The sequence below is a fragment of the Lynx canadensis genome, chromosome A3 (genome assembly GCF_007474595.2).
Source record: "Lynx canadensis isolate LIC74 chromosome A3, mLynCan4.pri.v2, whole genome shotgun sequence".
Lineage (NCBI taxonomy): Eukaryota > Metazoa > Chordata > Mammalia > Carnivora > Felidae > Lynx > Lynx canadensis.
In genome coordinates this window covers 107618945-107640125 of record NC_044305.1, presented here as the reverse complement: position 1 = coordinate 107640125, position 21181 = coordinate 107618945, and the positions used below count along the sequence as shown (strand labels likewise).

The window sequence follows — 21181 nt, the reverse complement described above, 5'->3', positions numbered from 1 at the left end:
GCCTCTCCCGCCCCCCCAGCCCTCGCCCCCAGAAGAGGGGCTGGAGCAGAGAGAACGCATAGAGGTTGCAGTGGACAAGTGAGAGGGAAAGAGAGCACCGACAGAGAGCGGCCAAGGGGTCTAAGAGGCTGCATCCTTCAGGCGTCGAGAGACAGGGGCTCCAGCTCCAGATCACGATTCCAAAGAGTTAAATATCACCACGCAGCCAGCTCTGGATGGGATTTGCTTCTGGGTGCAAAACGGGACACTGATCAAAATCAACTTGGACAAGTGACAAGACTGAGTCTGATTTCGGTGGATGTCTTTTAAGGTCGTTGGAGGGGAGAGGACGCGAGGCAGCGTGCTCGGGGGTAGGTGGAGAGAAGCTTCCAGTCCAGGGCAGGGGTATAAAGGGACACGGAGTCGGCGAACGGCGAGACCAAACGAGTGGGGAAAAGAGAGAGGAAGAGTTGAAGAAAAGTAGGGGGAAGTGGGGCCAGGGTTAGGGGGAGAGAGAGGAGGACAGGAGAGAAAAGTGAGGGCGGCGGGGAGGGATTAAAAGGGAAGGGGGATCGCCGGGGAGAAGGGCGGACGGCAGGCTCGGGCGGTGGAGAGGAGGCGAGGGGAGTGAGCGGGTGGGGGGCGCCGCGGGGCCGGGGAGGAGGGGGAGGGGGAGGGCCAGAAAGTACGAGCGGCGCGGGGGGCGGCGGGGAGCCGGGGGCCCGGTGGGGGCGGGGGGGGCGGTCGGAGGAGCGGAGCCGGGCGGGGAGCCGGGGGGCGGGGAGCCGGGGGGCGGGGAGGCCGCGGGAGGGAGGGAGGTGGGGGGCAGGTGGGGGAGCGCGGGAGGGAGCGCGGCGGAGAGCCGAGGCCAAGTGCATTGTGTCTGGCGGCGGCGCGTGAGCCCACCGGCGGCTGCGGCGGGGCGGGAAGCCATGGAGCCGCGGGCGCTCGTCACGGCGCTCAGCCTCGGCCTCAGCCTCTGCTCCCTGGGGCTGCTGGTCACGGCCATCTTCACCGACCACTGGTACGAGACCGACCCCCGGCGCCACAAGGAGAGCTGCGAGCGCAGCCGCGCGGGCGCAGACCCCCCGGACCAGAAGAACCGCCTCATGCCGCTGTCGCACCTGCCGCTGCGGGACTCGCCCCCGCTGGGGCGCCGGCTGCTCCCGGGGGGCCCGGGGCGCGCCGACCCCGAGTCCTGGCGCTCGCTGCTGGGGCTCGGCGGGCTGGACGCCGAGTGCGGCCGGCCGCTCTTCGCCACCTACTCGGGCCTCTGGAGGAAGTGCTACTTCCTGGGCATCGACCGGGACATCGACACCCTCATCCTGAAAGGTGAGCGGCGGGCGCGCCCTGCGCCCCGGGCGCCCGCGCGGGGAGCGCAGCCCGCGGCTCCCCCGGGGCGCGCCGGTCCCCGCGGCCGCGTCCCCGCGCCCCTCTCCCCGGCCCATTCTTTCATCCTTCCCGGCCGCCTCGGTTCTTCCTTTCTCGTCCTTTCTTGCTTCCCCGTCCCTCCCCTCTTCTCTTCTCTGGCTCTTTCTTTCCACGACTCTTCCCTTCTCATCCTGCCCTCCCCTCCTTCCCTCAAGCCTGTGCTGTAGCCCCCCCCCCCCCCCCCCCCCCGGCTTCTAGCTGCTTCTTTCTTTCCCTTGCCTCCTGTGCCCCTCTTCCTTTCCTCTCCCCTCGTCCTTCGCTGTCTTTGTACACCTGCCAGACTTGGAATGCATGTGCAGCTTTTCTCGCCGCTGCTCCCCTACGGAGGGTAACAATAAGAAAGACCCGACCTTTCCGAGCCGGCCACCTCTCAAGTTGTGCCTTCCTTTTAGAAATACCTTTGGAAGTAAAGTGGTGCAAGCCTCAGAAGAGGCAGAAAGGGGCTTTTTCTTGTATTGTGCTCCTGTCGGTATTGGACGGAACTGGTGTGGTCATCCCAGCCTGGCAGGCTAATGGGAAGCTAAGGAGGCCCGAGGTTTTCTTCCCAACCCCAAAGTGCAGGGTTCGTATTGATTAGACCTCAGATAGCATTAATTCATTGGTGAGGCAGCTGCACGCAGATAGGACGTCTACTTTTTTTCCAGCCTTCCGGATCCATCACTCCTCACACCGTCCTCAGTGTCTAGGCACGCCAGGGTGAGAGGAGAGAACCCTCCAAAGCCCTTTAAAGTGCAGCTTTCTGGGTTTGGAGTGGAGTCTCTCGTGTTTGGGATACCGTGTAAGGCTGCTTTTGTCGTTTTGGTTTTGGGTACTGAGTTGTAGAGCATCAGTTTGCTCTTCTGAAGTCTGTGCAACACCTGGGTCCCATGCATGTAATCAAAAGTTTGATTTTTTTTTTTTTTTTTTTTTTTTTTTGGTAATCTCATTCATGTAAAAATATTCAACGAGACCATCCTATGGGTGAAGCTTCCTTCTAACTTTCAGGGTTCCACTCTTAATGTACATTCTTTTTCTCTGAGATGAAAAAGCATACCTTCTTTCCCTTGGACTCATTCTTGCAAAAAGGAAAAAGTCTAAAATCTGTACGTTTTAGTATCTAGTAGCCATTCAGGAAAGCCAGAGAAGGGACTTGTGTTGAATTATACTGTGGAACGGAATCACGTAGAAAGGAGGGGGTTAATAACGGTTTGGCCTTCAGAGTCTTGTTAGTTGGCATATTCTTCATTTCTCATACATGTCAACTTCCTCCTTCCCATGGCTAGCTCAGCTGGGGACTGCCATCTGAAATCTGTCTGTGCATGGAGGGACTCCAGAGCTTTTGGGGGGGGGGATAAGGACAGAAGCCTTCCTTAAGGAAATAAACCTTTTTCTTTCCTCTCCTAACTCGCATCCAAATCTGATTTCACCTCATGAAGATGCTGCATAATTAATTCTGATAGTAGCATAGTACATGAACAAACTGCAAAAGCTGAATTTGGAGGCTCAGTTATGGAATGCTCATTTAGGCAAGGCAATTTTGAAAGCTAAGCAGTGTAGTCTGTCTTTGGAAATGAGAGAGCTGCATTGCCTTACACTCTTTCTATGCCTACAGTAGTTGATTGCATGTAAATTGGCTAGAGAGGAATGCCTGGGACAGCAGGGCAGAGTCTAACCTGACAACAGGAGAGGGACCACCTCCCCACCCCCACCCTGGGATACTGCACCTTCTCCACCTCTGGAAGTGCCCTGGCTAGCTGTGGTGCCCAGGTCTTGGGCAGTCCAGAATCAAATGATCCTAAAGGTGGAAGGGACTTTAGAGGTCACTGAATCCAATCTCTGCCTATTGTTCAAAATCCCTTCTTCTACAGTCTTTCTGGCAAATGTTTGTCCAGACTAGCACTTCCATAAGATTCCTATACTAGTTAAAAGAATTATATTTTTCTCATCATGAATGCGGTGTTTTAGATGAAAGCAATATCAGCTTTGTAATATTGATGGTGTTTAGCTCATTCTTTGTGCAGAACACTAGAGGGTTCTAGGCTGTAACCAGAAGACACGGGCTCTGCTGCTCAGTTGCAATGTGTCCTCCAAGAAGTGTCTGGGTCTCATTGGCCTTCAGTTTGCTTGTCTGTGGTATCAGGAAAGCTGACTACTCTTTAGGGAATTTTCTAGTTCTAAAATTTAACATTGTTGTAATAATAACAGTGTAAATTTAGCTTTCTGGGAAGTTAATGAGCTGACATTATTAAGACATGAGGAGTTTGGAGAAAATGACAGATATCAGTACATTATAGGATCATAATTTGTTTTTTGGGAGATGGCCAAAAATGTGTCAAGTACTTTCAACATTCCTGCTAATCTACCTTGGGCTGGTTATATAACTCTTATGGATCTCCGTTTCATTAGCTGCGAAATGAATGGGCAAAATGAACGGCTTTAAAATTCTGTGATTCTATGAACAATTTGATTTTGGCATCAGTATTAGGGGAACATTATTACCTTTGTCTTGGCATCGGACCTTAGTGGCTGTGGTATGAATTTCTTAAATGAGTCATATACATCTAGCAGTTGAAATCACATCTCACTTAAAAATTTAGATAACTAGCGTCTTATGTTCTATTTTTACTTTCTTCTCTGAATTGCCTTGTTTATGAGTTCTAACCTTTAGAAATTTTAACCATAAGAAATGAAGGAAAGTAGATTCAAATGGGAGAGTGGGGTGGGGTGGGCAAGGGCCACAGACCCGCCTGGGATAGTTAGTGAGCTTTTGAGAGAAAAAGAAAGAGATTAGCTGTTCTACATACGGACTTAGAAGGCCAAGCCTGGAGGTGAGTAAAAGTTGCGGAGAAGAAAGTGTGAGTTGATAATGTGGAAAACATTCTCATAGTTGGGATTGTTTGCATTTCGTGTTCCCGGAGGCCAGGCAAGTATTTCTGAGAGATGGAGAGGAGACAAACAGTCTCAATGTAGAGAATGAGAGATTAGTTTAGAAATGACACGGATAGACGGATAGTCTATGTCATCTTACTCTACTGAAGAGAAATCACATGAGCCAGAAAAGCATTGGTCTCGATGGGACAGATATTTGGGAAAAGTCACCAAATTCTGATCGTCACCCTTCATTTATGATTCTAGTTCACTGCTAGCCCAGCGTGACCCTAGGAGGTCTAGACTGGCCCAACAAGCAGGACCTTCAATGAGAATGGCGGTGAAGTTATTATTGATAAATCCATTAAGAACCAAGACTAGATAGAGCCTACCAGGCTGACAGAGGGCCATTCGACAGCACAATTGGAAGACATTTGTTTTTCCAGCTGCAAGTCCTCTAACCAGCCCTACGCTGACCAGTCCCCATTTCACTCTCTTGCCCACTGGGATAGCTTGTAAAGGCTTTAGAGATATTAGGTTCACACTGTATTTTTCCATAGTTTACTATCCAGTGCGGTAAGTGCCCACTGAAAGCCTATTATGTTCAAGGCAATATGAGGAAGATTCGCCATGTGCGGCTCTTTTGTGTTTGAGTTGGTCTGTTGATTCTAAATTATTCTTCCATGTAGTTCCTTCTTGCAGCTAACTTTTGATGCTAAGGAAGCTTCACTGGTCAAAGTAGGGACTATATCCAAAGAAGTCATCCTCCACTTGCCAGTAAGAATATAAAAGTTGAGAGACCCTGGTTGCAGGAACTTGAGAGAATAGACTTAAAGCATAGAGCCTCAGGCGCCTCAGTGCCACCGGGACTGCTAGAATTTTGAATGCGACCTGTCCATGCAAAAGTCACAGAAAGCCAGTAAAGTGGGTAGACGTGGCATGGATTAAATAAGAAGCCCAGGAAATGAGAAGAGGTGACCTAAAGACAGGATCTTCATTCATTCATTGACTCATTCATTCATCCATCCGATTTATTCACTCAACAGATATATATTAGGTACCCGGTATTACTGTAAGTGTGGAGGATACAGGAATGAATCAATGCATACAAACGTCTGTCCTCGTAGAGTTCATATCAAGTGGTGCAGTTAGTTTCTAGTGGGTTATGTAGTAACTGCACTTAGTGGGTTATGGGAAGAGCACTTGGGGAGGGCAGCTAGCACTGGTTGGCAAATGATAGAGAGTACAGTGCATAGTGATGGAGTGCTCTGTCCTTTGGGGTCCCCGGCCCTTCTGTTCCAAGTACAACTCCTCTGTTTAAACCACTCGATGAACAGTCAAATAGGAGGGCAGATGGAAGGAATCTCAGTTGGAAACATTATATAATGCTGCTTTCAATAACTGAAAACACTGATTTTAATAAATAAACATTGATGAGATTTGTGAATACATTATGTGGTGAGCTTTGGAGAAATTAATTTTGAATGGGGATTAGTCGTTGAAATTATATCAGAAGTTCCAACTGTTCTTACTGGCCTTCACTTTAGTTTCCTAAAATTTTTTAATTAAAAATCTTCATTAAAAGCAATTAACATTACGTTTCAAATATATGTGCCTTGTTGATGGAGATCAAATTCTGATTATATATTGCCTGCAATAAACAAAAAGAAAATTAATGTTGCAGTGTTTTGTTTTATGAAATTTAAAGGGATAGAATTTCAGAAATGTGAAGATCATAATTCTGTATGCATAATGTTAACTTGTATAAATCATTTGGGATTGAATTCTTGAAACTTGAAATAAAACATGTCCTTGTGGTTTCAGAAGCATTTTTCATCTAATGAGATAAACAGAGATATCAAAGACAGTGGGACACAAATACTTTGTCATTTTGTTCTCTGCAAGAGAAAGAAAGTAGGAAAATTGGTAGGAAATTCACTGGATCACTCTGCTAATGATTTATCTGTTTCCCTTGTTGCTTATTTTCCATGAAATTAATAGTCTGTACAGGACCCACAAAGTTCTACCTGACACAGAATTAGATTGATGCTTTTCTTCAGCCCATTTGTAGACCAAAGTATCATTTGTGTTAGAATAATTATCTCCCAAGAGTAGCTATATCTAGGAAGGTTGAGAGGCTAGCACTGTTTCTCCCCTCTGACCCATTAGGTCACATATTGTTCCCAGATCTTCTCTTGGACCGGAAGACGCCGCTGGCAAAGGGATTCCTTAGTTTTGGGGGTGCTGGGGATATCAATAAGACTCCCTTTTTCTTTCTTTTTTCTCAAAGCAAGTGGTCTCTGAAACCGTTTTGAGCAGCACTCCATATCGCTTGTATTTATTCATTTTTAAATTATGTGCATGGACCGTACTAACACATGCATCATAAAGCACAGACAGAAGCAAATTTTGAAGGGATGTGGTAATAGATATCGACAGAAGTTCAACTCTTTTCACCCTGCATTCCAAAAGATGGCACGTACGCACCCCACTTTGAAGAGCGTTTCTCTCCCTGCTCGTTAGCAGAGCCAAGTCTCTCATCTGAGCAGAGAAAGGAGTGATCTTTCCCATCCTGGCTGAACTTCATGGGGGATCTCCCAGTGCACTGTTATGTCACACACATTCATCTTGCACGAGGGGAAGAAGACACATTTTCTTTCTGCATCATTTCTGACACTAGGCACAGTATTAAATGAGCCCTTTTTGATTAAACAACCGCCGGCTCATACCACACAACTCTTAACGACCAGATTTGTAGTTTTGCCGCACAGCGTTTTGAGGCTGAACAGAGTGTGTTTCCACACGTTCTATTGCTAACGCTCCTGAAGGTTATCTTGAAGAGAAATTAAATTCTGACTTGCCACTCTGCTAGCAAAAAAAAAAAAAAAAAAAAAAAAAAATACTTGCTTAAATTCTTTCCGTCTGCACATAGGAATTGTCTTTTAAAACGGACTTCTAAACACAAAAGTGGATGGTGTGTTAAGTGGCTTGTGAACAAAATTGCCAGAATCAATGACATTTGTATCCACCATGTCTCATGGATAACATTTAGCAATGGCTTTGAGGGAGAAAAAAGGAAGAGTTTTTGCTATGTCATAGAAAGTTCATATCCAATTATATCCAAGTTGCTGTGATTTTTTTGTGTTAGCTACTGATTTTTCTTCTCCACAGCTCAACAAGAGCCCTCAAATCCCATCAGGCAGGCTACTGGTAATTGCAAGTGTTCTTGATTGCTGTAGAAGATAAGCTTTTGTTAGGGGAGCATCTGGACGTTACATTCCATTGAGGGAGTAAGGGAGACTCCCAGTGTGGATGCTGAGCTGGAGACCGTAATGAGTGGGAACATTGAAGGAATTTAGGCGGGCCATCCGGTGTTCCCAACACTTACCAAACATGACCTTTCCTTTGATCTCCCTTATACCTGAAGTGCAGTGCACCCCAGATTATTGGTCTGTGACCTCTGCCAAGCAAGCTGTGACCTTGGTGTGGCTGTCTCCTCATTCCCTCAGCCCACTTTGCTTGTTCCCACTTTATCTCTCAGGGAGCTTCCACTGTTCTTTGCTACCCAATCGCGTGAACATCTGGGTTCCATTTTCTGGTACTGCTTGCTGGCTAAAAGAATAAAAATAATCAGATTTGGTCATCCTCTTCACTTCCTCCCCCCTTGCAAAAGCAACTGGTGAAATAGAAAGGCCAAGTTAAAAACAATCAAACTGGAAGATTGGTAAATATGTCACATAGCCAATATGTCTCTTTCGGAGTAAAACCTAACTCCACATTTTGGGGCAATTCAGCTAAGATCATTTTTAAGACCGTGTAGACTTGCTTTAGGTTTAAAAAAATTTGTTTTCCTACAGTTACGATTTAAAAAAAAAACCAAACCCAGCACAATATTGATATTGTCTAAAGCTTTGCACAACTGGTTGTAAAGATTTTTATCAAAATAAAGGCATCTGTAAATAGAAAGTGGACGTTGTCTTCGAAACCTGATAAAATTTATGTCAGTTTATTTTTTTCCCCACTTTCTTACAGTGTTTCTCTGTGGTTAAAAGTGATTGCAGTGATTAATCTATTTTATTGCAAGTTTTCACTAAAAGGATGTGACTGAACTTGGAGCATGAGAGTAGGCATTGGCCGTCTGAGGCCGACAGCCTTTGTTTGCTGCGGAGTTAACTGGAAACTGTATGCTGCGCTCCATCTTTCTTGGAGTTCAGCCAGATAAACTGATTGCAGACCTAACAATAATGTCATGGGGGCATCCATCAGAGGATGCATTAGCAAGGGAAAAAAGGGAAACAATACCAACCGTATTTTAGTTTCTGTGATCTTAAATTACTGCGGACACATGGAATGATTTTCTAGAACTTGCTAGAAAAGTGTTCAGACTTTTCGATGTTTTGTTCACAGGTAAAAATCAATCGACTCATTTCTCCTGTAAGGACCTAGAGGATGTACTATGTTCCCTTTTGGTCTCTCCGGGTAATTTGATACTATATAGGTACGGAGGGAAAAGTTTCCAGGAACAGAAGTTGGAAATTCTGAATGTATCGATAATTCCAGGGGGGCTTGACTGTCCCTTTGCAACAGGTCACTCAACTGCAAATCAACACTGATCCTTTCATCTGCCAATAAGCACTGACATGGAGACTTCGGGTCTGTCGCAGGGGAACAGGCAGGGTTGGGAGAATGGTGGAGTGGGGAGGGTGGGGAACCTATATTTGGCTCGGATCTCTTTTGTTTAACATTTTAAAGAATTTTTCTTTGGTGTAGGGGATGTGAGCATTTGCTTCACTCAGTGATCAGTCAACAAATGTTGCTGAGCGTTGGAAAGGAAATGCCTTTGAAGATAAGAGGCTGCTTAGTGAAAAATATGGGCGCTATGTCCTCCTGTCTTGTGGGGTTGTACTTTCCCTAACCGTACCCAGAGCAGGGAGGAAGGAGGTTTGGGTAGGTCGTTAATTTGGGTTCAAATGCCATTTCTTAAGTTCTCACGATTTTGAAAACTGCTTACAGTAACGGTTACAGCTGTCATGAAATTTTAAGCGTGTGCTTCCCGTAAAATGGTCCTCAATGAAGTTATTCTGAAAAACAACAGAACTGGTCACTTGTCATGGGATTGAGAAATCATGAAACAGATCATCACGGTGACAATGGGAGTTACAATGGGAGTAACTGAGCCCAGGCCAACTGGAGCTCAGTATTTGTTTTATGTCACTGATGCTTCAGAATCACTTCTTCTGGATCATTTCCTTCTTCGCATCCAACACATTGGAGGAAACTTTGGTGTTCAGACAATGGAAGCTTTGGCTGAAGAAAGCTAAAACTCACAAGCACTAGACAAATAATGAGACGAGCTGAAGAAAAGTGTGGTGGGAAAAGTGACAGTGACTGCTAACACAAATGTTTCTGAAAAACGCCGTCTTTTTGTTCGGGTGTCGAAACAAACAAAACAAAAGATGCAAGGAAAGCGTTTACTACTCAGCAGTAGAAGAGAACATCCAGCCAGAAGATGTCCGCCCAAGAAGCATCAAAGTCAGGTTGTAGTTCTTTCCTCCTTTTTTCTCAAGAGTTACCTTTTCTTTCTGAAGGAGACTCAGCATGGTAGGAGGAAAATAGGTAAGCACATGTAGAATCAAAGATCCACAGAGTTGAAAGGAACTTTGAGCAACGATCCTCACCCAATTTTTTTGCGATGATGCCTGTGGTAGAAGATTTCCACGTGTGCTGCGAATGCCTATCAATTACATGCAATTCCCAGCACACCGGCCCGAATTCCCTCCTTTTCTTCCTGAAAGCCCATTATCAGAACGCCTGTGAGGGAGGGGATGTTGTAATCAGCAGCATTTTGAATCTGTTTTAGTTTATAAAACAGTCTATCATTTGGAGAAAGGAGGCCCTTCAATCTTGTATAGAAGAAGCTGAGAGATTGCAGTCTGACAGGCAGTGGGGGGCTTTATCCACATTGTATATTCTTCGTGGAGGGCGGTGAAGGGAGCTGATGGATATTGTGCGCATGGGTGCTCGGTCCCCCGGAGTCATCCCGGACACCACTACTGACTTGGAAAATTGGGAGCTGTGTAAATAACTCATTACCGGTTAGTCTTCTGAACTGACCCCAGCACACCTGATTTGGGACAATTTTTAAAAAGTGACAGGAGCACAGTTTTGTATGCCCTCCAAATGTGACACGGTTATTGAAATAAATATGTCTGAGAGCCTCTGAGAGACCTTAAACGGAGTCACTCCCTGTTCTCTAATCCACACATACAGATGATTCTGCAGTAATATTTTGATTACGCCATGGGGGAAATTGAGCGCTTCTTCCTAATTGGCCAGATTTTCATTTTGGAAATTTGTGGCATGGGTACTTTTTAGAGCATGTTTTATTGTTTGTTTGGGTGGTTTTTTATTTCTAAACTATCACAGAGTTTTTGTTTTAGCATGCTTCCAGTTCTATTTACAGGTTAAAATGGCAGACTTATTTCCTGCCCCTGGCCAAGTAGTCTATATATGGAGTTTTCTGGAGTTGTTTTTATTTCTGCAAAGGTCAGGTAGAGCAGCATTTCTGATTAGGTATGAAACATTATAATTTGAGCTGTGGGTCTAATTTTTATAAAAGGCAATTAATAAAGTGCTTGATAAACACCCACTTACCTAGGTGGGTTTATCAGTTGAGGATCTCTTAGTGCCAAATGACAGAAAACCTAAATAAAAACGACTTTACCTACAAGGAAAATGTATTATCTCCCATAACAAGAAGCCTGGAGGAAGCCTGCACCTGGGCTGATTAAAGATTCAGTGCTATTGGGCTTTAGTAGTCCCAACATGGCTGTTTTTGCCTCCAGGCTTGTCTCTTCCTGGTCACAGCGGTGCCATGAGTCACTTCCCCATACAGCAACAGTTCAAACTAGGAAGGAAGGGAGACTACCCCATTTGGTGAACCTCTTTGATAAAAAGTGTAATTTCCCATAAGTCTCCCAGCAGACTTCCCAGAGGTCTCATTGGTGAGAATTCTGTCACATGACCATTCCCTAAACCAATCCCTGGCAGTGGAATGGAATGATCAGAATTCCCGTAGACCAATTAAGTGTTCTTCTGGCCCTGGAGAAGGAAGGGCCCAGTCTTCCCAGGAAGCATTTGGCTGCCTGACAGGGGAACAAGATTTGGTTTCTGTTAGCTAAGGAAATGTGGTTGTTGTGTTTACAACCATAGTGCCTGCCGCAGTAGGGAACTTCAGATGGCAGTCCTGTTCCAGCTGTGGTTATTCTGCAGGTAGATCAGGACTGAGAGGAGAACCCAGGTTTTCTACTAGCTTTCCCAGATTTACTATGTTGTCTCTCTGTATCCTGCCCTCATGGGCAAAGGGGAAGAAAAATACCTTTTTCCCTCTGCACGCCTAGCTTCTCCACTTGGGACCTTATAAATCAGATTTATGGAATTCACATTAACAAAAGGAAAACAACAGAAATTTAACATACGCATGGTGCATATACACGGGATCACTTAGAGATGAATTTCCAACCTTCCTGGTAGATAGGGGAAGGAGGAGGGCAGAGAAGTATTCTTATATCTACTTCTTCTCAATTGCCTTCAGCTCACAATAGTCCTTATGCAAAAGTAGCATGTTTTGGGGCAGCATATTCTGCTGACTTTCTTGGGCACACAGCAGTGCCTTGAAATCCCAGTGCCTTTGTTGTTGTTTTTTTTCTTTAATTTTTAAAAAATCTTTATTTATTTTTGAAACAGAGACAGAGCGTGAGCAGGGGAGGGGCAGAGAGAGAGAGAGAGCGAGACACAATCTGAAGCAGGCTCCAGGCTCTGTGCTGACAGCACAGGCTCAGCACAGAGCCTGACGCAGGGCTCGAACTCACAAACTGTGAGATCATGACCTGAGCCAAAACCAAGAGTCAGATGCGTAACCGACTGAGTCACCCAGGTGAAATCCCGGTGCCTTTGTGAAGAGCCCGTTGTGATTCTTTACTCTCTAATGACCCAGAGACTTCATGATTATTTCTAAGGAGGCTTATTTATAAATGCACTTTTAGACATGGAAGGTAAAGTGTTCAAAATTGTGTGTGTTAGGGGCTATGGATGTACTCTAAGATTTGATAGTGCAGTTGCTATAAATCTGTTGCACACTACTTTGGTGAGTTCATTGTTTTTAGTGCTTCCTGGATATACATTTGCCCCCATCCCCAACCTCCCCTCCCCCCACTCAACCCATGTAGAAGTTCAGTGCACATTAGAGAAGAGCTCTGTGGTGACCATTATTCTGAATATACCTTTCTCCCCACCTCAAGCCAGCTTGGTTTATAAAAATCTGTTCACCCCATAGTATGACTTGTTTTAATTTCTTGTAGGAAAACCATGGTGACCATAACATATTTCATTCTCATCCCTTGACTGGTGACCGAGTGGCCATTATTAGAGACAGCATGTGTCTGTCACTACAACAACTGGAGAAAGGAAATGAGCAACTCACTCCGCAGTTGTCCGTGTCCTGATGTGTTGGTACAGGCACGTAGTCAAAACCTGAGAAGCTAACCAATTCTAATCTGAAGAAGAGCCGCTTTACCAGTGTCTTTACGGGGCTTGAATAATCCTTGAGATCTCTGCGAAGAACTGTTTGCTTTCAGAATTGCAAATCCGGAAGGCCACGTGAGGAGGCAGTTGTTTGGTCGTGTATGATCTTGGGTTTGGAGGAGGGGGTGGAGGGAGACTGTGTCAGGATGAATCTCAGTCATCTCAGCAGGAATGTTCAAAGCCAGCCCACTCCAGCGCACCTCACATCTCTTGATGGAATTGCTACGCTCCTCTTGGACGTCTTATTTGAAACTGAGCGGCCTATTTATTAAAGCTTGATACCTCTTTAGAGCAGGAATTTCAAGGCAAGAAAATAATCTGAACCATTACAGATGGGCTGAGCTAGCAGGATTTTAGCACAGAAGCCTCAGAAGATGGTGGAGAGCCACAAGGTATGTGGGTGGACATATATTTGGACCACCAGATTGCATGCCAATTTGTAGGTTCAAAAAAAAAAAAAAAGGCAAGAGAGCAGGCAGGAAAGGAAAGAAAGCAGGAAAGAACAAATGAGCAACTATTTGGTGAATCGTTGGAGGACCATCTCTATGGGGATCTTATTTCTTTAAATATCTATTAGTGCATTAATCTTTCTAAAATACAATCTTATCATGCCTTTCCTTATATTAAAAGTCTCTGTCTGCAGGGTTCCTCAATAAATTAAGCACAGAATTACCAAATGATCCAGCCATTCCACTCCTAGAAATAAACTCAGAAGAATTGAAAACGGGGACTCAAATGAAATCTTCTACACGAATGTGCCTAGCACCATTCATATTAGCCCAAAGTGGATACAACCCAGATGTCCATCCATTGATGAATAGATCAACAAAATGTAGTATATTATACCATGGAACATTATGCAGCCATAAAAAGGAATGATTTGCTGATGCGTGTTTCAATACGGATGAATCATGAAACCATTATGCTAAGTGGAAGGAGCCAGACACAAAAGGCAAAGTATTGTATGATTCCATTTATAGAAATGTCCAGAATAGGCCAATCCACAGAGAAATACCGTGCCCTCTTGTCCATCTGGGCACTCTTCCTTGAAAGCTTAGTGCCTTTGTTATTTCCTCTCTAAACTTCCTTGACCCTAGCCTCAGCCCCTCGCTTGGCAAAATTAATTGCTTTATTAGCTGAGACCCCAGTGTATTTTATACATTCCTCTATGAAAGCACTTCTTACATTGTATTCTGGTTTGTTTCCTTGTCCGTTTTTCTCCCTACCTTACAGCCAGGGACAGATGCCACCCAGCTCAGCATCTGGCACACGGTGATCTTTCCATAGAATGGCTGTTGAAAGAATTGCATTGGATTGATTCAAATCGTGGTCATCCTATCTGGTTCATTTTCTTGTCACCCCTTCCATCATTTTTTGTGCAATTCATAGGCAAGGAGGAGGGAGAATTATTCCCAGTTTTCAAAGCCTAGGACTCTAATAATGAATTCGAGACAAAGTACTTGGCATTTTTAAAAAGTAGTCATAGTTTAGATGTAAAAAAGCATTTATGACCTGCTTTTATTTTTGAAGTGTTCAAAACAATCAGTGTAAAATTAACAAAGTGCTTCTGTACGAGGGATTTTCCTCCTGATATGTTCTTAATCCTGCACTAAAGGATTATATTATTATTGAGGTTTTCTTGTCTTTCTGCTTATCTCCACAGGAAGTCTCTCCCCTCAAGGAACTGCCCAGGTTGTCCCTGTTCACTCACAGGACTTAGCAGGGCGCTTTATAAGTACTAGGAACCCGGTACATACGTAGTGTTTTGCAAAGCTCGTTCTAAGTGTTCCTTTGTACAGTTTTGGTATGTTAAATACTCTTTTTTTTTTTTTTCAATAGCATTGTTGCAAGTCCAGTTACATACTTCCTTTGACCAGCAACCTGAATAGCTGGAATAAACTGCAGAAAGACCTTTGGCTGTGCCCTTCATCAGGCTCGATACCGAGCTGTCCGCTGAGTCGGGCTCATTACTAGAAGGCTCTTGTCAGCTAGAGAATCGAACGGGGTACAAGAGCACTTTTAGGGCTCTCCCAGCAGAGGTGGCTCTCCAGGAGCTTTGCTGGCATTCTGAAGTGATCTCTCTCCAACACGTTTATTTTGCAGTTTTCTGAGGAGACAGGAGTCAGGAGACTTGGGGCATCCTCACCGCTCTGTTATTAACTCACTCTGTGACCTTGGGCAAGTCGCCTCACCTCTCCAGCCTCATTTTCTCATTCGTACATACAGAGATTGGATCAGCGTAACCTGTAGGGTCTCTTTCACCATTACCTGGTGGTAATTACAGGATGCCCAGAAAACAGCAGCTTAATTGACTTTGCAAAGTGTAAGGATAGGAAAAGGTCAGTTCTCTCTAGAAGCAGGTGAGCATTAGGACAATTCAAATTTGAGAGGCTTTTCCTGTGTTCAGATTGTTCCCCCATATGTCTTTCTTTTCTTTGCTTTTTTGAATGTGACAGGCTTTCTTATTGCTTAATTTTCTTTTTCGTTTCCTGAGGCTTTCAAAGGAGAAAGCAGGACTTTTCTGTATTGTTCCGGGAATTCTCTTCTGTGGGAGCAATGTTTGCCATTTGGTTGGAAGAATTCACCTGTATAATTTTTTTTTCTTCTTAGAGGATTTTATAGGGAATTGGTAATAATAAGTTATATCTGGTTTTAGGGATTAGAGTCAGAGTTTATAATAGAGAACAAAAAGGATTACCCTTTAGAAAATTGCGTAGTATCATTTAAATATTGCCTTACTTGCTCATTTTTAAATGTCTTTGAGGAAGTTTTGAAAAGATTTTGATGAAAGAAAAAAACTCATATTTTTTTTTGTTACTACAGAAAAAATTCTAGCTTTATTCCTTCTTTGCTTCGAAGAGTGTTTAATACTTATAATCCGTGTGAAGTCAATGAGAAGTCTACAGTTATGTGTTACACTTCATTTTGTTCAAAAGTTCTAAAGATATGCTTTCTGAATTTAATATTCCACTGTGTGTGATACCTGGAAGTTATATTTGATCAGTTTAATTTAATTCTTGTTATGAATCCTGATTATTCATTTCAGTTTCTTTTTCCCCCCTCAAATGATATTTTAGGTTGCTTGCCACATATTGTAACTGGCATAATAGTTAATTTTAGGGGCACCTGGGTGGCTTAGTCGGTTAAGCGTCTGACTTTGGCTCAGGTCATGATTTCACAGTTTGTGAGTTCGAGCCCTGCGTCGGGCTCTGTGCTGACCGCTCAGAGCCTGGAGCCTGCTTTGGATTCTGTGTCTGCCCCTCTCTCTGCCCTCCCCAGCTTGTGCTCTGTCTCTCTCTCTCTCTCTCTCTCTCTCTCTCAAAAATAAAATAAACTTAAAAAATTTTTTTAAATAGTTAATTTTACTGAAAGCCTTATTCAAAAAATTTGAACATGCCATGACTTTCCTTGACCCCAAATTTCCTCCTTTGCCGAGGAAAGGATATACCCAGGTAACCTCTTTAGTCATCCCTTGCCGTGATAGCACATCTGCTGCTCAACTTCTGATCCTTGATAGGAACAGTTGTTTTCACTGAAATCCTTCCACACGAAGCAGAGAATAGGTAGACAGGTCAATTATCTACATCATCTCCATTGGGGTCAGGCTGGTTCTCACCGAGAGAGCCAGAGTGTGACTTCCAGAAGACAGTATGTGGTCTAAGGTACTGAGTGTAGTCCCTAACCTGGCCCCTGTCGTAAGCATTTGGTTATTTGGAAGACCTACTTAGAAGATTGTCTAAGAGGAGGGAAAAAAGGTTAAGGAAACCACACTGAATGGTGATGGGAAAGATGGGAGAGAAGCAAGTCCATGGAGAATGAGAGGCATCACAGAATGGTCTTAATTTTGGTCCCTTGATTTGGGAATATTTTTCTTAGAAAGTTTCTTCATTCCTTTGGGATTTTGTTTCTCTCTTTCCTTTTATAAACAGTAATGCTAGGGAAGAGTTTTATACAATCCCTGGGAGATTATGAACTAGGTAAGTGAAATTACTCTGTCGTAGCCATATGATGAGCGTGATGCTTATGGAGTAAGAAAAAAGCACCTTAAATGTACACAGCATGTTCCTTCCACGTCACTCGAAGCAGCTTTTTACGAGGAGAAAGAGGAGACGTGTTTCCAGAGTAAGCACATGTGGTAGAGGAGAAGGACATTAGAACTGCTGGTAGTTACCATTTGTATACAGAGGGGGTTCAAGTGTTCCAGCGGTGGTGGGATATGGGGACAGGGGGGAGATGAGGAAACCTGGGCACCAGGAGCTACAGGCCTACCTGTATGCATGTAAGACCCTGCTGAGTCACGTAAACTTCTCTAGACCTCAGCTGGACGTATGTATATGTATGTATGTGTGTATGTATGTATTTATTTATTATATTTATTTATTTATTTAAAAATAAGTGAACGTTACTTCCTTATTTTTATTTATTTATGTATTTAAAAATAAATAAATTTTATTTGAAAATAAATTTATTGATTTATATTTAAAAACAAATTTTATTTATACTTAAAAATAAGTTTATGTATTTATATTTAAATATAAATAAATTTATACATTTAAATAAATATATTTTTAAATATATTTAAATTTAAATATTTAAATATAAATTTAAAAATATAAATTATTTATATTTAAAAATAAATTTTATTTAAATATATAAACTTATTTATTTAAGAATATAAATACATTTATTTAAGAATATAAATACATTTATTTATTTAAGAATACATAAATAAATAAATAAGTAGAATAAAAAGAATAGATAAATAAAATAAATTTAAAGGGGGGGGGCAGAGAGAGAGGGAGACAGAGAATCCAGAGCAGACTTTGTGGTGTCAGTGCAGAGCCCCACGTGGGGCTCAAACTCAAACTCAGGAACCTTGAGATCACGACCTGAGCCGAAGTCAGACGCTTAACTGACTGAGCCACCCAGGCGCCCCTCAGCTGGTCATTTTTAAAGTGAAGGGTCGGACTTCATGGCTTCTAAGAGTTTTCCAAATTATTACATTTTATGGTTTATTTATAGCATCAGGACGTCGGGGTGAGTTTTCCAGATAGCTGAAACCTGCCTTTCTGTGCATCAATACTGGTGTTTATCTAAATGGATGGATATATTTATTCAATGCCTTATGCGCATCCCTGCCTTCTGAAACAGCACTAAATTTAACTTTTGCGTAGTGATTCAGGTGATCGTTATGAACAATGATGTAGTACTTAGGTACCCGTAGGGAATGTAGTGAGTGTGTAGAACTATTGGCCTCAAGACTAAGTAACACCACAGTCTACTATTCTTAAAAAAATTGTGCTTGCTCTCTTTTTTGTTTTGTTTTCGTTTGTTTTTTAAGGCTTGCTGCTTTTCTAAATACCACTTCCTTTTGCTTCTGTTATCTGACCCGCCGCCTCTAACTTCCCTTTGTGTATTCTACTTTGCTGGTTTGAATGGGCTAGGAACAGGGGGCTGGAGACAAGCAAGTAGGAATTAGGTCTGAAGTTAGAGCAAACAGCCTCTAGGAGGGATTTCAGGAGGTATTCCTGCCAGTGAAGACCTGATTGCCAGCGCTTGAGGCTTTTGGGGGCGTTCTTCCCCGTTGCAGTAAGTAAGCCTTGCATGAGTACAGTATGAAGGTATATTTACGGAACGATGTAAAGTTTGTGACCATTCTCCTTGCAGGAGAAAACATGAACGGTGGCAGGGCAAGAATGCCAAGAGGGCTCAGAAATAGAAAGGGGTCACTGAGAGGGCAAATGGGCGGATCTGTGAGAGTGTCAGATGATGGACAGGCAAGGCCAGGTCTCATTCGTAGGGCGTCCCCCACCATCATCCTGTTCCCAGCCTTGGCTTGCCAGCCATTCTCTGCCGTGACAGCCCATTACTACCTCCTTTAGATAAAGCAGATACGGGGGATTGGCAGTGGCCGAGTTGAATTAGGACCCATGGATGCTGAACTTCTGGTTAATTGTCATCGTATTGATCCTCAAGGCCACTTGTAGAAGATTAAGAAAAGGTAAATTGGTTATTCATTTTCTGCATATTTACATGGAAATGCCACTTTATTAGCTTGCAAAATACAGTATCTTCCCTTTCAGCATAAATTTGGACACTGACTAATTTGCACTTGTTTAATCTTGCAAGCTTGGCAATTTGGGGAAGCCTCCTACATCCCCCCTTCCTCCCTCCCCATAGTCTCACCTCACCCATCCAGCAAAGCCAAGAATGTTGCTTCACGCTCTAGGAGCCATATTAAAAAATACCACTGGGTTTCTCTAAGCTTTTCTGAAGTAAATTAATTAATTAATAAGCATCACATAGGTTGGTCTCTCCTAGGGCTCTCTCTGCTGTGCTTTCTGGGTGCACCCAGCGAAGCAGCGAGACCTGGTGCTTCCTGGGACCACAGCTCCCTTGCCCAGGTGGGGGACAGGAGCTCATCCCGGGTAGGAGGGGAGCATGGGGGCTCTAAAGTCGGCAGCTGTGGCTTCATCCAGGATCGTGTTTACGTACCTCTTGAGGGTAATAGGGAGGTATGGGGGGGAAAGCCACGAGGTGATCAGTAATTAGAGAAATGGGGCTACATGTGCCACCTCTTTTGTCGTGGAAGTTACGTGTGCCACGATTGTGTACCACCTGTGTTAGCTTTGTCCTCCCTTTTAACACAATCAGCGTGGGTGACGATGGGCACAGGTGCGGAAGCAACTTCTGCTTTCTTCCCTACTAATGCTGACCCCGCCTCACTTCCAGAAAAATGCTGTCAGGCTTGAGCTCAGGATTCTGGAGTATATAACAGTATATACAACAGTATAGCCTGTGGGCTTATTTATCCGAGGCTTCGGATTGACTTCTTCTTTATTGATCGGGGCTGATAATCATGCAGTCTGTTGGGCTGTTCCTAATTATTCTGGCTATCTTAATTATTGGATTGTGCATGATCTGTTCTGTTCAAATAATTTCTCAGCAAAAAGAATTGAACCAGCTGAAGAGTGTGTATACATCTACCTCGTTCCTATCTACTCTGCCTCTAGCCCTCTGTGTCACGTTAAATGAATCATTTTCGCCTCCCTGTTTTTCATTTTCCTCTCTGTGAACACAGAACGATATGATCTTGTGGCTTAAGATTTAGGGTCACTGGATATCAGGCACTAGCAAAATGTAAATTGTTGCCACCAGTTTGATAGGACCATTCATGCTGACTTTATGTCGTTTAAATCTTGATATTTTTCTCATTATGAGCTTACAAAAACATATGCTCGTTGTAGAAAATGCTGAAAACCGCAGAGAGGAAAACAAAAATCATTTATAACCCTGCGACTTAGTTATAGAAGCCTGGTAAAGTTTGATTTCTTCTCATCCACACTTCACACAAATGTATACACAAAGACGTATTTGGGATAATATAATATATACTGCCTTGCAGCCAGCGTTAAGCCACAAGAATTTTTGCAGTTTTCATCATTTTTAATATCTGCGTAGTATTTTAACGTGTGGGCGCCCAGTCTTCTAGTTAACTATTCTTTCTGACTCTCCTATGTCCTCATATCCCTTTTTTTCCCAACTGACGGAATCTTCTATCTGAAATAAAACTTGATCCTATCACTGGCCTGCTGAAACCCTTCTGTGGCTCCTGATAACCTACCGGGTGAGGCCTTGCAGTGGGGAGAAAGCTAGGCTGCCAGCTGCCTGCCAACCTCTCCTTTCAGATCCTTATTCTTTTTTTTTTTTTTTTTTTTTTAATTTTTTTTTTTTTTTTTTTTTTTTTTTTTAACGTTTATTTATTTTTGAGACAGAGAGAGAGACAGAGCATGAACGGGGGAGGAGCAGAGACAGAGGGAGACACAGAATCAGATTCTTTTTTTTAAATTTTTTTTTTATTATTTTTTCAGATCCTTATTCTTATCACTCTCCGTCTCACACTTCATGCTCTGGCAGCACTGACCCTCCTGTCCGTCAGTCCCTGCAAACGCTCCTTCCCTCTGCACTTCTGCCTTAGCTCTTCCTCTGTCCGGAATGCCCATTCCTTCCCCTGACGTCACCACCCGTGACCTGGCTGACGCTGACTCAGTTTTAAAATTCACTCCTGGATGGCATCTCTGACTTCCCCCTTTCACGGGGAACGGGTCTCTCCGGGCAGTTCTGTAAGAGCCTGTTTGTACCACCGTCACTTAAGTGACTCCTGGCCCCCTCCAATCCGTTCTCCACATGAAGGCAAGAATGAAGTGCTTTATGCTTGTTTCAAAAACAAACAAAAAATCAATTCTGAACCTGTCCTCAATTCTGATCGTTTGTAATCTGTGGCGACTCCCATTGAGGCTCTGTCTCAATCCGCCTTCAGGCTCTCCATGTTCTAGTCCCC

At 43.7% G+C, this 21181-nt stretch overlaps 1 protein-coding gene across 1 annotated transcript in view; it reads left to right on the top strand.

The window, feature by feature from the left end:
- The first annotated feature begins 888 nt into the window (after positions 1–888).
- Positions 889–21181, top strand: part of TMEM178A (transmembrane protein 178A) — a 52393-nt gene continuing 32100 nt past the window's right edge. The window contains exon 1 of the mRNA XM_030311244.1: positions 889–1311. Within this exon, the coding sequence (XP_030167104.1) occupies positions 912–1311 (400 nt within the window). The 5' untranslated portion in view covers positions 889–911. The remainder of the gene's footprint in view (positions 1312–21181) is intronic.